General features: G+C 34.9%; 1 protein-coding gene across 1 annotated transcript in view; it reads right to left on the bottom strand.

Moving 5' to 3' along the window:
* The window catches only part of SLC2A13 (solute carrier family 2 member 13), a 426,062-nt gene that overhangs the window by 312,178 nt on the left and 100,455 nt on the right, over window positions 1–13,429 (bottom strand). The window contains exon 3 of the mRNA XM_065887651.1: window positions 6,428–6,636. Coding sequence (XP_065743723.1) covers window positions 6,428–6,636 — 209 coding nt within the window. The remainder of the gene's footprint in view (window positions 1–6,427; window positions 6,637–13,429) is intronic.

Below are 13,429 nucleotides of genomic sequence, written 5' to 3'. Positions count from 1 at the left end.
CCATGATCAAGTGGGATTCATCCCAGAGATGGCTCAATACCCACAAATCAATTAATGTGATAAACCACATTGACAAAATGAAGAATAAAAATCATATGATTATCTGAATAGATGCAGAAAAATCTTTTGATAAAATTCAACATCCATTTATGATAAAAACTCTCCACAAAGTGGGTATAGAGAACATACCTCAACATAATAAAACCAAATATGAAAAACCCACAGCTAACATCATACTCAGCAGTGAAATTTGAAAGGATTCCTATAAGATCAGGAAGAAGACAAGAATACCCTCTCTCACCACTTTTATTCAGCATAGAATTGGAAGTCCCAGTCACAGCAGACAAGAAAAAAGAAATAAAAGGAATCCAAATTTGAAAGGAACAAGTAAAATTGTCACTGTTTGCAGATGACATGGTACTATACATAGAAAATCCTAAAGCCACCACTGAAAAAGTACTAGAGCTCATCAATTAATACAGTGAAGTTTAAATACAGCAGGATACAAATTTAATATATAGAAATATGTTGCATTTCTATACACTAAAAATAAAATATCAGAAAGAGAAATGTTTTAAAAATCCCATTTACCATCACATCAAAAATTATAAAATACCTAGGGAATAAATTTAACTACAGAAATAAAATACCTGTACTCAGAAAACTATAAACTGCTGTGAAAGAAATGGAAGAGGACACAAACTGATGCAAAGATATACCATGTTGATGGATAGGAAGAATTAATATTGTTAAAATGACCATACTACCCAAGGCAATCTACCGAGTCAATGCAATCCCTATCAAACTACTAGTGGCATACTTCACAGAAATAAAAGAAGTAATTCTAAAATTTGTATGGAAACACGAAGACCCTGAAAAGCCACAACAATCTCGAGAAAAATAACAGAGCTGGAGGTATCATGTTTCCTGACTTCAGACTATATTACAAAGTCATCAAAACAGTATGGTACTGGCCCCCAAACCAACACATAGATCAATGGAACAAAATAGAGAGAAATAAACGCACACATTTATGGTCAGTCAATCTATGACACAGGAGGCAAGAATACACAATGAGGAAAAGACAGTCTCTTCAATAAGTGGTGCTGGGAAAACTGGACAGCTACATGTAAAAGAATAAAATTAGAACATTTTCTCAAAGCATATACAAAAATAAACTCAAAATGGATTAAAGACTTAAATGTAAGACTGAAAATCATAAGACTTCTACAAGAAAGCATAGAACACTCTTTGACATAAATCAAAGCAATGTTTTTTGGATCTGTCACCTTAGGCAAATAGGACCTATTTAAAAGCTTTTGCACAGCAAAGGAAACCATCGAAAAATGAAAAGACAACATACAGAATGAGAGAAAATATTTGCAAATGATATGACCAATAAGGGATTAATATCCAAAATATAAATAGCTCATACAACTCAATAGCAAAAAACAAACAACCCAATTAAAACATGGGTCAAAGACATGAATAGACGCTTTTCCAAAGAAGACACAGAGATGACCAACAGGCACGTGAAAAGATGCTCAACATCACTAATCATCAGAAAAATGGAAAGCAAAACCACAACGAGGTATCACCTCACACCTATCAGAACGTCTATCATCAAAAAGACCACAAATAACAAATGTTGGCGAAGATCTGGAAAAAAATGTAACACTTCTACACTGTTGGTAGGCATGTAAATTGGTGCAGCCACTGTGGAAAACAGTATGGAGGTTCCTTAAAAACCTAAAAATAGAACTACCATATGATCCAGCAATTTCACTTCCGGATATTTACCCGAAGAAAACCAAAACACTAATTCAAAAAGATAAATGCACCCCTGTGTTCACTGTAGCATTATTAACAATAGCCTAGACTTGGAAGCAGCCTAAGTGCGCATGTACATACAAGTCATGACTCTATTCCACATCTATGCAACATGAAATAAACTAGCAAGATAAACCATAAGAGATAAGCAACAAAATGTTAGAAATGGTATATTATTTTGTACTCAAATGTGCTTTTAATTCTTAAAGTAGTAATTGTGTCTCTACTAATTCCAAGCTTTGGCTTGGCAACCTGGGATAAATAAAGATGTATAGTTAGTTATTACTGAAATGTCTTTAAACTCTGGTACATGTACATGTATATATATAATCAAAATGTTCCAAGAAAATTAATCTGGTAACTTAACGATACATATAATTTTGCATTTGTTGTTCCGTCTGCCTAGAACCATCTTCCCTTTAGTTCTCTACATTGCTGATTCTTTATCACCATTCAAACTCACCTCTTCAGAGAAGCGTTTCCTAATCATCCCACCTAAAGTAGCCCCTCTTCAGTCCCTCTATAAATATGTTATTATCCTGTTTGTTTCCTTCAAAGCAATTACCACAATCTGTAGTTATCTGGTAATTATTTACTCTTTTATTTATCAGTTGTGTACCCCTTCCCAGTGGGCCAGAACCTTGTCTATCTACTTACTGCACATCCCCACATTTATTGAGTGTCACTCAATAAGTATTTCAGAATGAAAGACTCTTGTATAGTATTTAGAATTTTTATTTTATTATTTTTAATTTTTTTTTATTTTTGGCTGCGTCAGGTCTTAGTTGCACGCAGGATCTTCATTGCGGCATGTGGGATTCTCTCTAGTTGTGGCGTGCAGCCTCCAGAGCACATGGGCTCTGTAGTTTGCAGCACACGGGGGGCTCTCTAGGTGAGGTACATGGGCTCAGTAGTTGTGTCGTGCGGGCTTAGGTGCCCTGCGGCATGTGGGATCTTAGTTCCCCGACCAGGGATCAAACCTGCGTCCCCTGCATTGGAAAGCGTATTCTTTACCACTGGACCACCTGGGAAGTTCCAGTATTTAGAAATTTTAAAACAGGCATTTCTCACAGACTTTTAAAACTAAAAAATCAGACTGTGGAGCTGTTATAATCTGGTTCTCTTTTCTTAAAAACCTAACAGAAAACTGAGGTTCAGTGCTCCCCCCAAAATCCTTTTAGGATTACAAGTTTGGAATGGAGCCAGGACAAGTCTTTCATTTCCCTGTCTCCCAATTCTGAGAGCTTTCCCAACCAAGCTGTCATTTCTTCTAGTCTCACTTTATTAGTCCTACAGGATGTATAAACAGTGTTGAACACAAACGAAAATTGTTTGCTTCTTTTCCCATAAACTGCCTTTTTTCCCCTATAGTGGAGAAATCACATGCTAAAGAGGTCGACTTTTATGTCATGTGCAGAAGAAGAGATGAAATCCCATTATAACCCAATCCTGTTCCACAGCATGGCCTATGAGCCTCACTTCTCCTGCAGACCTGGTCAGAGAAGCCACCATATTCACTACATAAAGTCATAAAGTATGTTTTGAAACAGGAAGTAAATAAGTCCCATATACACTGACATTTCACACATCAAAAAAATTAATACATAGTTCAGCAGCTATGCCTATTTTCCTCAAAGAGGTCAAATTTAAACTCAAGTGACCAAGGAAAAAAATCCTACAAATAGAGGAGGGTCACATAACCAAGTACCATTATAGTCACAAGTCACAAATCCACTGGAAACTGAGAGACGGACATCGTTTACTGATCTGGAATCAGACCTATTTGGCTCACAGGTAGCAGGTAACTAAGCCACCACGTCTGATGATAAAACATTTCTGCCAAAAGGAAAGGTGGTCGTATTAAACAACCATTTTCTACCCTCCTGGAACAGCTGAGTATTTTATGGTGCCTAGGACAAGGTTCGTCCCTCCAAGCAACTACCCTCCACTACTCAGAGTTCCTGGGCTTGAAGTCATGGCTCAAAATTCATCAGAATCCATGGACAGATTAACACAAGTCACTCTCTAACCCTCCAACACAATGGCTGACTGTTCTCTGAGCCAGAACATTTTTGTTATTTCAAAGTTAGCTGTTTCTTCATGTGTAGTTGTCCATCTAGCCTATCTTTTCAAATGTAAAGTGACTGAGGGCAGGACCTTCTGGTTTGTAACACAAGTCCTAGCACTACTCTCTATTTTCCAACTGAACTGAGATGAAAATGATGCAATAAAATTCATACTGTGCAGAATACGTTTTACTGTGGTCAAATTTATCAGTCACAAAAATGAAGCCCCAAATTATTGGTGCTTGTGTAACCCCAGCAAAACTGTCTGTGTGCATTCATGCCATAATGCTATTAATTCTTTACCTTTATAAAAGAACATGAGATTAGTTTTAAAATTAAGCAAGATGACAGTACTCAAATAATACAAATCCAGAAATGGAAAAATTATTAATCCTATTAGTTACAAAGTTTACAATATTTACCCAAGCATAAGACACATTAGGATTCAGTGGATAATATTATGGTATTAAGATTTGTGCCACTTTGTCTTTGAAGTGATATCTGCCTTTAAGTTTTCTATCAATATGTAATGCATAACGAATAAATTTTATGTATATAATTTTTTTAAAAAGATTTGTGCCAAATGTGCACATAAAGCAATATGAGGAATAGGTAAATAGCTAACTATTTTATCCATATCCAATAGGTACACATAAAATAGTGTCCTACTTAGTTCCCAAAGACGTCTAATAAAAACTAAAGCAGACACAGATAACTGCAATCCTATCTACCTCAAGTTTCTAAAAACCCATTTGGTTACACATTCCAAATAGTCATGAGACTCAAACAGCATGCATCGTCAACAACTGCATGGCTAGACCAGTCAGACAACTTTTTAAGTAGTCAAAGTGAAGCTACATGTTCAATGCTTTGTAGTAAAGTCAGTGGTATCCCTACTCCTAAACAAGAAGTGTTTTTTATTAAGTTGTTGTTTCTATCCTTAACATAAATTAATAAAAACTTATGTTCTAAGTAGTATTTAATATATCCTAATACTCTGAAAAGATTTCCACTCACACATTATTAGCACATGGGTTTCAAGTATACTGATTACATGTAATTACATTACGTTATTGATTACAATATGAAACAACCTCATATTTCATTCAAGCAGCTGCTGAGAAGAATTTAGACGGAAGCATGAAAGAAGTTATTTGTAATTTAAATAGACACTTAAAATTGTATTTTAAAAATTAACACAATCTTGAACTCACTAAGTGAATTAATTTTGTTAAAACAAAATTCTCTTTAATACTTGCACTAATGTGCAGAGTATAGGAAATGCTGACAATGCCAGGCACATGGTATATACTCAGAAACTTTTTGCTAAAAATGACCTTCACCTAGAGTGGGCTCACAATTATCTAGGGGCTTTTGTCTGAGGGGCTTTCGTCTGAGCAAGGAGGTAATAAGATCACACTCTGTATGTATCATGTACTGTGTATATGTAAGCCAAACCATGTGTGGCTACCACAGTGACCAGTTTCTGCAGTGTTCATTCTATTGCTTCTTCAGCTCTACCAAAAGATAGTAAGAGTGAGTGAACAAACCTTCCAAGACTTGTGTATGATATATATCAATAAAGGGTTGTGTGTGTGTTTGGCATTTCCTCAGGTATGAAAAATAATTTGACTAATATAAGTAAGCATCTCCATTGAACAACCAATTAATGTAGAGGCAGAAGGAAGGTTGAGAGAAAATGAAACAATTTTGGGGAATGTGAATCCAGCAGGGAATTGTAAAATGTCTACCTTTTCCCATCATTCCCATCTGGCAAATCGCTTACCCAAATCAGACTATCAAGATTACAGATCTTGCCACTGGATTTTTAAATCCCTACGTGATTTTTAAATCCCTACGTGATTTCTTCTCTGAAAATAAATTCATCAACATAAATTAACCAGAACCATGCTTTTTTTGGTTTCTGACATGGTTAAATTGTGATTAGACAATTAAACATTTTAATGAAAACAGGGAAATGCAAAATTATTCCATAACAAGTATATGAAGGTATTCTTAGTCTTTATAAAAATTAGTATGGAAATTAATGTAACACATGTAAACAAGGTATTTAATTTTACTAAAGTGATTTATTTTGACAATAGTTCAAACTGAACTTTTATTTAATATAGAAGGTCAATAATACATACTTATAAGTATAATACATACTTATATTTATATATTAAATATTTATATGTAGAATATACATATTTATATGTAAAATATACATATACTCAAAAAATGTCCCCACTCAAAATGACAACTATGTCAAGTATATCTGACTTAAAATAAAAGAAATTACAAAAATAAAAATAGTAATTATTTAAGGACAGTGGCATTATGGCAGTGTTTTCTTCATTCTTTTATAACATTATTATATTGCTTTTAAAATTAAAATGTTTATTTTGGTTTAGTTATACATATTAACCCACTTCATCATTTAGAAACATTAAATAATACTAAAAGAATATAATTTATAAGTAAAACTATTATGTAGTTTTAAAATTCATATATGTATAAAATCCACATACCTGAGCCAACCTCTTTTTCTTCTTCTTCAATGTTGTTTTTGATGCTATCATACTCCTCATCAATGGTCTGGTTACCACGCATCTGAGATAAAATTCTACGGGCCTTCTGAGTCTGTCCTTTCTGAATAAGCCATCGAGGGCTTTCAGGTAAAAAGAGAAAGCCAAAAAACTGTATAACTGCTGGAATTGCTGCAAGTCCCAGCATGTACCTGTAATAAGAAATCAATACATGGTTGTAAAATGTGGTCTTATTAGCATTGAGTATGAATAAAAGGTTTGTGTTTACCACATTAGGAATAACATATAATGGTAAAAATTAGAGTGATTTTCTTTTCATCATATGTGCATGTGTGTGTCACCAGAAAAGATATTTTTATATTGTAGTGAAAAATTGAAAAATGAGAAAAATCTGATTCTTCTTTATCTCTCGCACAAATTACAATGAAAAAGAATGGACAAAAGTCACAATAATTTTGGATAGGCATTCTGAACCAAACACAACATGCAAAACACCAAAATCACCATCCTATCTAATACTAATAAAATATAATTCTGTAATTTACAATATAAAAATGGGGCTAAGACAAAACTCTCTGATATCTGTTTAAAAGATATACTTTTCATTAAAATAAATGCCCAGATGTATTGCTTTACAGTTATTTCTTCTCTGTAAATGATTAGTTATGATTTCATTTTGCCATCAAGCATCATTTTTTTTAGATAAAAAAGCACTTTACTTAAAAAATGGGGAGGTGGAGGGAGAGTTAGGAAAGCACATAGCAGCCGATAGCAGAAAAAAGATGAAGTCAGATGCTAATAATCATTATTAAAATGACTAGAAATATGAAAAAGCTGCTAATGTTTTAAGTTGTCATCTTCTTCAAATGTCTATTCTTAATGACTGACAAAATTCTAAATAACAAATAAGCATAGCACTTTAAATCTACCAGAGAAATAACAAAAATAGCAATATGAATATATCAATATCAAAGATCTTCCCAAATTATTCTGACCACTGGACTAATCTCCTAATACCTCTAGGCCTCAATCTTTTTAAACTAAGTTAGATTACATAAACTTCAAGGTCTCTTTAAATTGGTGGCTTCTATGACTCTAGGACACCTGAATGTTTTCTATTGATCCAAGTTCCCAGAATATTTTCCATGGTAGATTTATGGTGGTAGAGCTCAGGCCAGTCCTGATTGCATAACAACCCATACTCACTGGCATTCATAAATCAAGACTCAATACACTTTTCAAAGCTGTTCTAACTTTTAAGCCATGCTAAACCAAAAGTATAGCAGTCCTGAAGACACATATCTTGTGAATAAGTCTATTATTTTCCAGGCAATTTCATTTTACTTCCAAAAAGAGTAGAAAAACAAAACACAATTGCTACATGGATGTTAAGAGTACCTCCTACTCAAACAGTAGCTATAAATACACTCAGCAAAATTAACTAAGATTTAGAAAGTGAACAAAGTGTTTATGAATGACTAAATAAATCACTTGGCCTACAATATTAAAGGAAATCTTATTAGACATGTTTTATACTTTAATTCATAAGTATTGATAATTACACCAATACTTAATCACTCCTTCCTCTGCTCACCTAGAAAACATTTTTGTTTTTTGTTTTTGACCTCTATTTATGTATACCTCTATTTATAATACCTTGTATTATAATAAATTATTTACCTATTTCACTTGACTGCATATTTAACTTTATATTCAGCATAGCACCTTATAAAGTATCTTGCACAATAGGCATTCAGTAAATGTTTTATGAAATGATACAAAAACAGCTATATATATCGAAACTGTCTATATAAACTAAACAGAAAACTGTTTCACACTCATAGTAAAATTTTCTGCAGCAACTCTACTGGATCATTTAGCTCTGCAAAGTTACTTACACAGAAATTCTTTCCAATGAAACTATTTGTTACTCTAGATATAACCAGACCTTTCCTTCTGTTTGTTACTCTAGATATGACCAGACCTTTTCTTCTGAAGACTCATCTGATGAGAACTAGAGAGATCAGCTCACACAAATGCATATTTCTGGCCTCTTTCCCTTAAGATGATAACTTGTATAACCAAATCTTAATGTGTGTTTTAATGCTGTAAATGAATGAAATTTCTATTCAGTGTGTTCTCTCTTAAAAAATTTAAGAAAAAAGGTTATCCTACATTGCCAATTATTTAAAAGAAAAGCAATAAAAAGGTAGAAACCAAATATATTGGATTAGGAAATAAATAAGAAAAGTACTAAAGATGAAAGCCTTTACTTTTCATTTCTCTATACCTTTCTTGATCTTTCCTTCCGTTTTCCAAACCCCCTTAGTGATGAATTAAGATTAAAGGGGTGCACTGAATACTTCAAAGAAGCACTGAAATGAATACAGAAACTGAATCATTTTTAGACCCGAAGATGCTCACATAATACTTTGCACTTTACTACTCACTATTTAATCCCAGAACATAATATTTTTTAAAAATTAAAAGAAAAGGGAAGAAAAGGGAAAATACAAAAAGAAAAATATAAAGATACATATTAGCCTGCTTTTTTAAGCGAGCTGTAGAAGACAGACTACTTTAGCCCTCCAGCCTTCTGAAATCTCTAAGTCCCAAGAGTCTAGGTCTGACATTTACAATTCAGTGCCTTAATACTAGGGTAGGAAAAAGGAACTCACACTCTATTGCCAAACTTTAAGGATATATTAAAGCCTGTTTTCAGAGACTAGTCAAGATAAAACATGTTTTATACATTTACTAAGATTTCTAAAAGTAAAACAAAGGAGCTTATTTTACTATATTTTAATTATCTTTCATGATAAAAATATTTTGATAGAAATAAATTACCATGGCTTTGTAGAGACCAAATACACAAGAGATCAGGTAACTGTGGTTTATGATGGAGAGAGGGTAGGAGCAGACCTGGGTCATACTTCACCTCTGGACACATTAACCACAAAACCCTGATCAAGTTACGTAACATTTTAATGCACAGATGACAGTGTCCATTTCATTGAGCTGTTGGGAGAATTAAGTGAAATAATTCTTTTGGTACCTAAGCACAAAGAGAAAGCTCAGCAAAAAATGTTTTTACCTCCCTGACCTTCTCCCCTCTCAACTAATTCAATGCAACTTTTCTATTCCAGCTATATCATCCACCCAAACTTTTAGTAGGCAGCAGTAACCAGTTTCTTTCTTGAGGAAAAACTGTTCCTCCAATGATATGCATACTGGAGAGTAAGAAGAATAAGTAAGAGTTTGCTTTGCTGTGATACTGATGAAAATTTTAACATGAAACTAACAGAGGAGGAACTCTATACTAGTTAAGGCACTATCAGACTTACCAAGAGTCCTCTAAATCCAAGGAAACCAGGAACCAGATGAATGACAAGAGTACACTGATAAACCAGGCAGGCAATCCCCAAACAGACAAGCAGCCCCCTATTGACATGGGTTATCTCATAATTATAAGCCAAATCAAGGGTTCTAAACCCTGGCTGCACATTAGAATCACCCAGGAGGCTTTTAAAACACACCAGTGTCCAGGGCCCACCTACCCCAGGGATTTTGACTAATTGCTCTGGGCTTCAAGCTCAGGGAATTCTATTTTCTTAAAAGCTCCCCAGGTGCCATCAAGGCTGAGAACCACTGATCTAAGTGTTTTAAAACTCCAGGGGGTGAAAGTGAACAATAAGCACCCAAGGTCCACCTTAGAGCAAACATCATTTACCTTCTGGAGGCCAGATAGCACATCAAGCTGACAGAAGGGGAAATGAGGTTGACTCAATCAAAAATGCCAAGCCTTCATGAGTTCTAAAAATTTTTAGAATATTCTTTAGCATCATGATCACTCACAGAAAGATACCTTTTAAAACTTTCTAAACTGAAGTTAACAAATGAGCTATTTTCTGGTACAACTAGCAGTACCAGCACCTGCCTACCAGAAAACTAAGGAGGGGACCTCAAATAGTAAGCAATACTTCCAAATTGTGTGTTTGGGCCACCTATCAACAAAGGAGACAAGCCGGGCTTCTTCACCTCAGATTAGGCCTTCCCAGTGTCAGGAACTGAAACTCTGTAAACCAAACATCCCTCATTCCTGGGTGCCTGCCCTCCCTACTGTGGCTGAGCAGACCTGCTGGGCTGCTGCCATCAGATGGCCTGTGCCTCACACAAAACCAAACAAGTCCTTCACTGAACTGAACAATTTACAATCATTCTTGTTTTAAAGGAATCATATTGCTCTAACCTATGAAACAAAAGACAAGTATCTTTGAATAGATGGCCATTTAAGACACAGAATTTTGCAGTTCATAATTGCCCCTCTCTGAACTGATGATAAAATGGTTATCTGAAAACAAAGTCAACAGATAAACATGTTTCTTATTTCTAGTAGTTCCACAGCAGTGATGATTATGTTCCAAATACATGAAAATCTACTTGAAGGTCAAACTCAGCTTGAACAGCAAAAGTAGTAGCTAACACATAGCACTAATTACTATGTGCCAAGTACTGTTCAAAAGAATTAAAATACTTTAACTCATTAATCTTCGCAACATCCCTATGAGGTAGGTACCATTATTATTACCATTTTAAAGACAAAGAAATGAGGCACAAAGAAGATACAGAACTAACATGCGGTGGAACTAGGATTAAAACCCAGGCTCCCTATAATAAATGTTTATTGTACGTCAAGCTATAATAAATGTTTCATGATTACTTGATAATTATTCTGCAGAACTCATAAAAGGGGGCATAAATTTACCTCAGCCTCATGTTTAAGGATCGCTTTACAAGTCTGCTGTTCACACATCTCTGTGAAATGCAGGGAAGCCCTGTGGCAATAGCAGGGGAAAGGGCTGCCGGGTGCAGTCCCTCCCAATCTTGCCAAACCCTGCATAGCACCTGACACTTAGCACCCACTGGGCTAGGGAACTGCAAACTGGATTTAACAACACGGACCCACTCGTGGCAAACGGGATATTCTCTTACCCTCAACACCAGAGTGCTTTTATGAAAACAGCTGACTATTAGTTAAAAGAAAATATATCATTTGTAAAGGTAAACTTGTGGTGCTCACTTTGAACACTATGCCAAAATTAATTTTGATTTCATTTTTCTTTTACACTGGTAAACTTTTCATATAGGAAAAATTTAGATAATAACACAATAGATAGTTTAAAAGATGTTTGAGGGCAAAAAATTTTGACTTGGAATTTGATCCTTTTAAAATGTTTTATATAACAGATGTGATAGAGCTAAAGTAGCTTTTGTCTACACTTTGTTTTCCAATGTCTGCCTTCCAGGGCTTCCCTGGTGGCGCAGTGGTTGAGAGTCCACCTGCCGATGCAGGAGACACACGTTCGTGCCCCGGTCCGGGAAGATCCCACATGCTGCGGAGCGGCTGGGCCCGTGAGCCATGGCCGCTGAGCCTGCGCATCCGGAGCCTGTGCTCCGCAACGGGAGAGGCCACAAGAGTGAGAGGCCCGCGTACCGCAAAAACAAAACAAAACAAAATGTCTGCCTTCCAGAGGCCGCCCCAAAAGGAATTGTGCTGGATTGAGGAATTGTATCCTGCGTCACGTTCTGTTTACTTCTCTTCTCCCCTCTATTCTTTTTCCTCCTTAAATTCTCAAATGATGGGAAAAGGTTGCCAATGCCTTATAATGCAAGAGCTATACGATTTATGGTTTTACTTGAAAGTCAAGCTGTAACAGAAAAACTATCATAGCTAAGGGAACTGTATTACAAAATATTATATTTAAAACAAATTGTATAAAATTATTTTTATGGCTCTTGAGGTGCTGAATTCTACTAAGGGAAGACATTTTCACTCTGAGGAGCACAGTGAAGATTTTTTGGACACTGCAGTCATTTAGCCAAATATCCTCCTAATAGGCCATGATAGTATTAATGTGCAATTCAATAATCACTTCCTTACCTGTCTCTAGACCTCGTGTTGTTAAAAGTATACATTTTTAAACCAAATCCTCATGTTACATTTTCCTAGTCCTAGAGAATCTTGATATTTTTCAAAACAGTAAGATGAGCTCAGTCACCATCTCTGAAACTGTCCTGGGTACAGGGAGGATTTTTAGCAATATTCTCTAATAATATCTCATACTGTCTTATAATAAACTGAAAAAAATCAAATGACAAATCTGTATTTGTTATTCCAATAGTTTTACCTCCATCCTCTATCTTCTAGCTTGTATTCTGTTTATATCTATTTGCTATTAATTTGGAAATCAAGAATGGTTAGCCCATTCTAAGAGCACAAATCAATTAGAGGAATACTATATCATAAATACTAAGCATAATGCTATGCTTTATTCTTTAAAACTCTACAGTTTCAAATTGGCATTCTTTCACATATAACTACAAAATAAACTTTAAACCTTGTTTTCCTGAAACATTTCATTGAAAATAGAAAGGGTTAACAGAGTAAGTAAATTCTTTGAAAATGTTACTTTTTGAAGATTTACTGTGTTTGCTTTGAAAGCTAAGGCTGAACTTGCCATCTGAGATGTTATTCAGCTGTTTACCCAGCAAACATCTGAATGTGAGTTAAGTACCAAACTCTAAGCCAATCATTAAGCAATTAAGCATCATGAATGAACTTAACCAGAGAGAGTGCATTACTGTGTAAATCCAAAAACATCTCCCCAAGCTCAACTTTCCAATGATCTCTATCATTATACACTTTTTAAGTTTCCCCTTAAAAAGGCATAACCCCATACCTTCAAACCACATCCAAGACTGTCCTTCAGCCCTATATCTAGAGCTACCCAACTTCGTTGTTCAAGAGTCCTACGGATTTTGAGTTTTTTCATAAACTTTAAGTAATAATCACATGAGTAATGCATTTACTCCAAGATCCCTATTCTTGGATTTACAAAAGAAACAGCCACCTTTAAATATCAATGATAAAATAATTACTCGATAGTCATCAAACATGAATTGTGATTTATATATGTTCTTAAT

This window comes from Phocoena phocoena, chromosome 11, assembly GCF_963924675.1.
Source record: "Phocoena phocoena chromosome 11, mPhoPho1.1, whole genome shotgun sequence".
Lineage (NCBI taxonomy): Eukaryota > Metazoa > Chordata > Mammalia > Artiodactyla > Phocoenidae > Phocoena > Phocoena phocoena.
The sequence above is the reverse complement of the archived record's forward strand: the minus strand, read 5'-3'. Positions and strand labels throughout refer to the sequence as shown.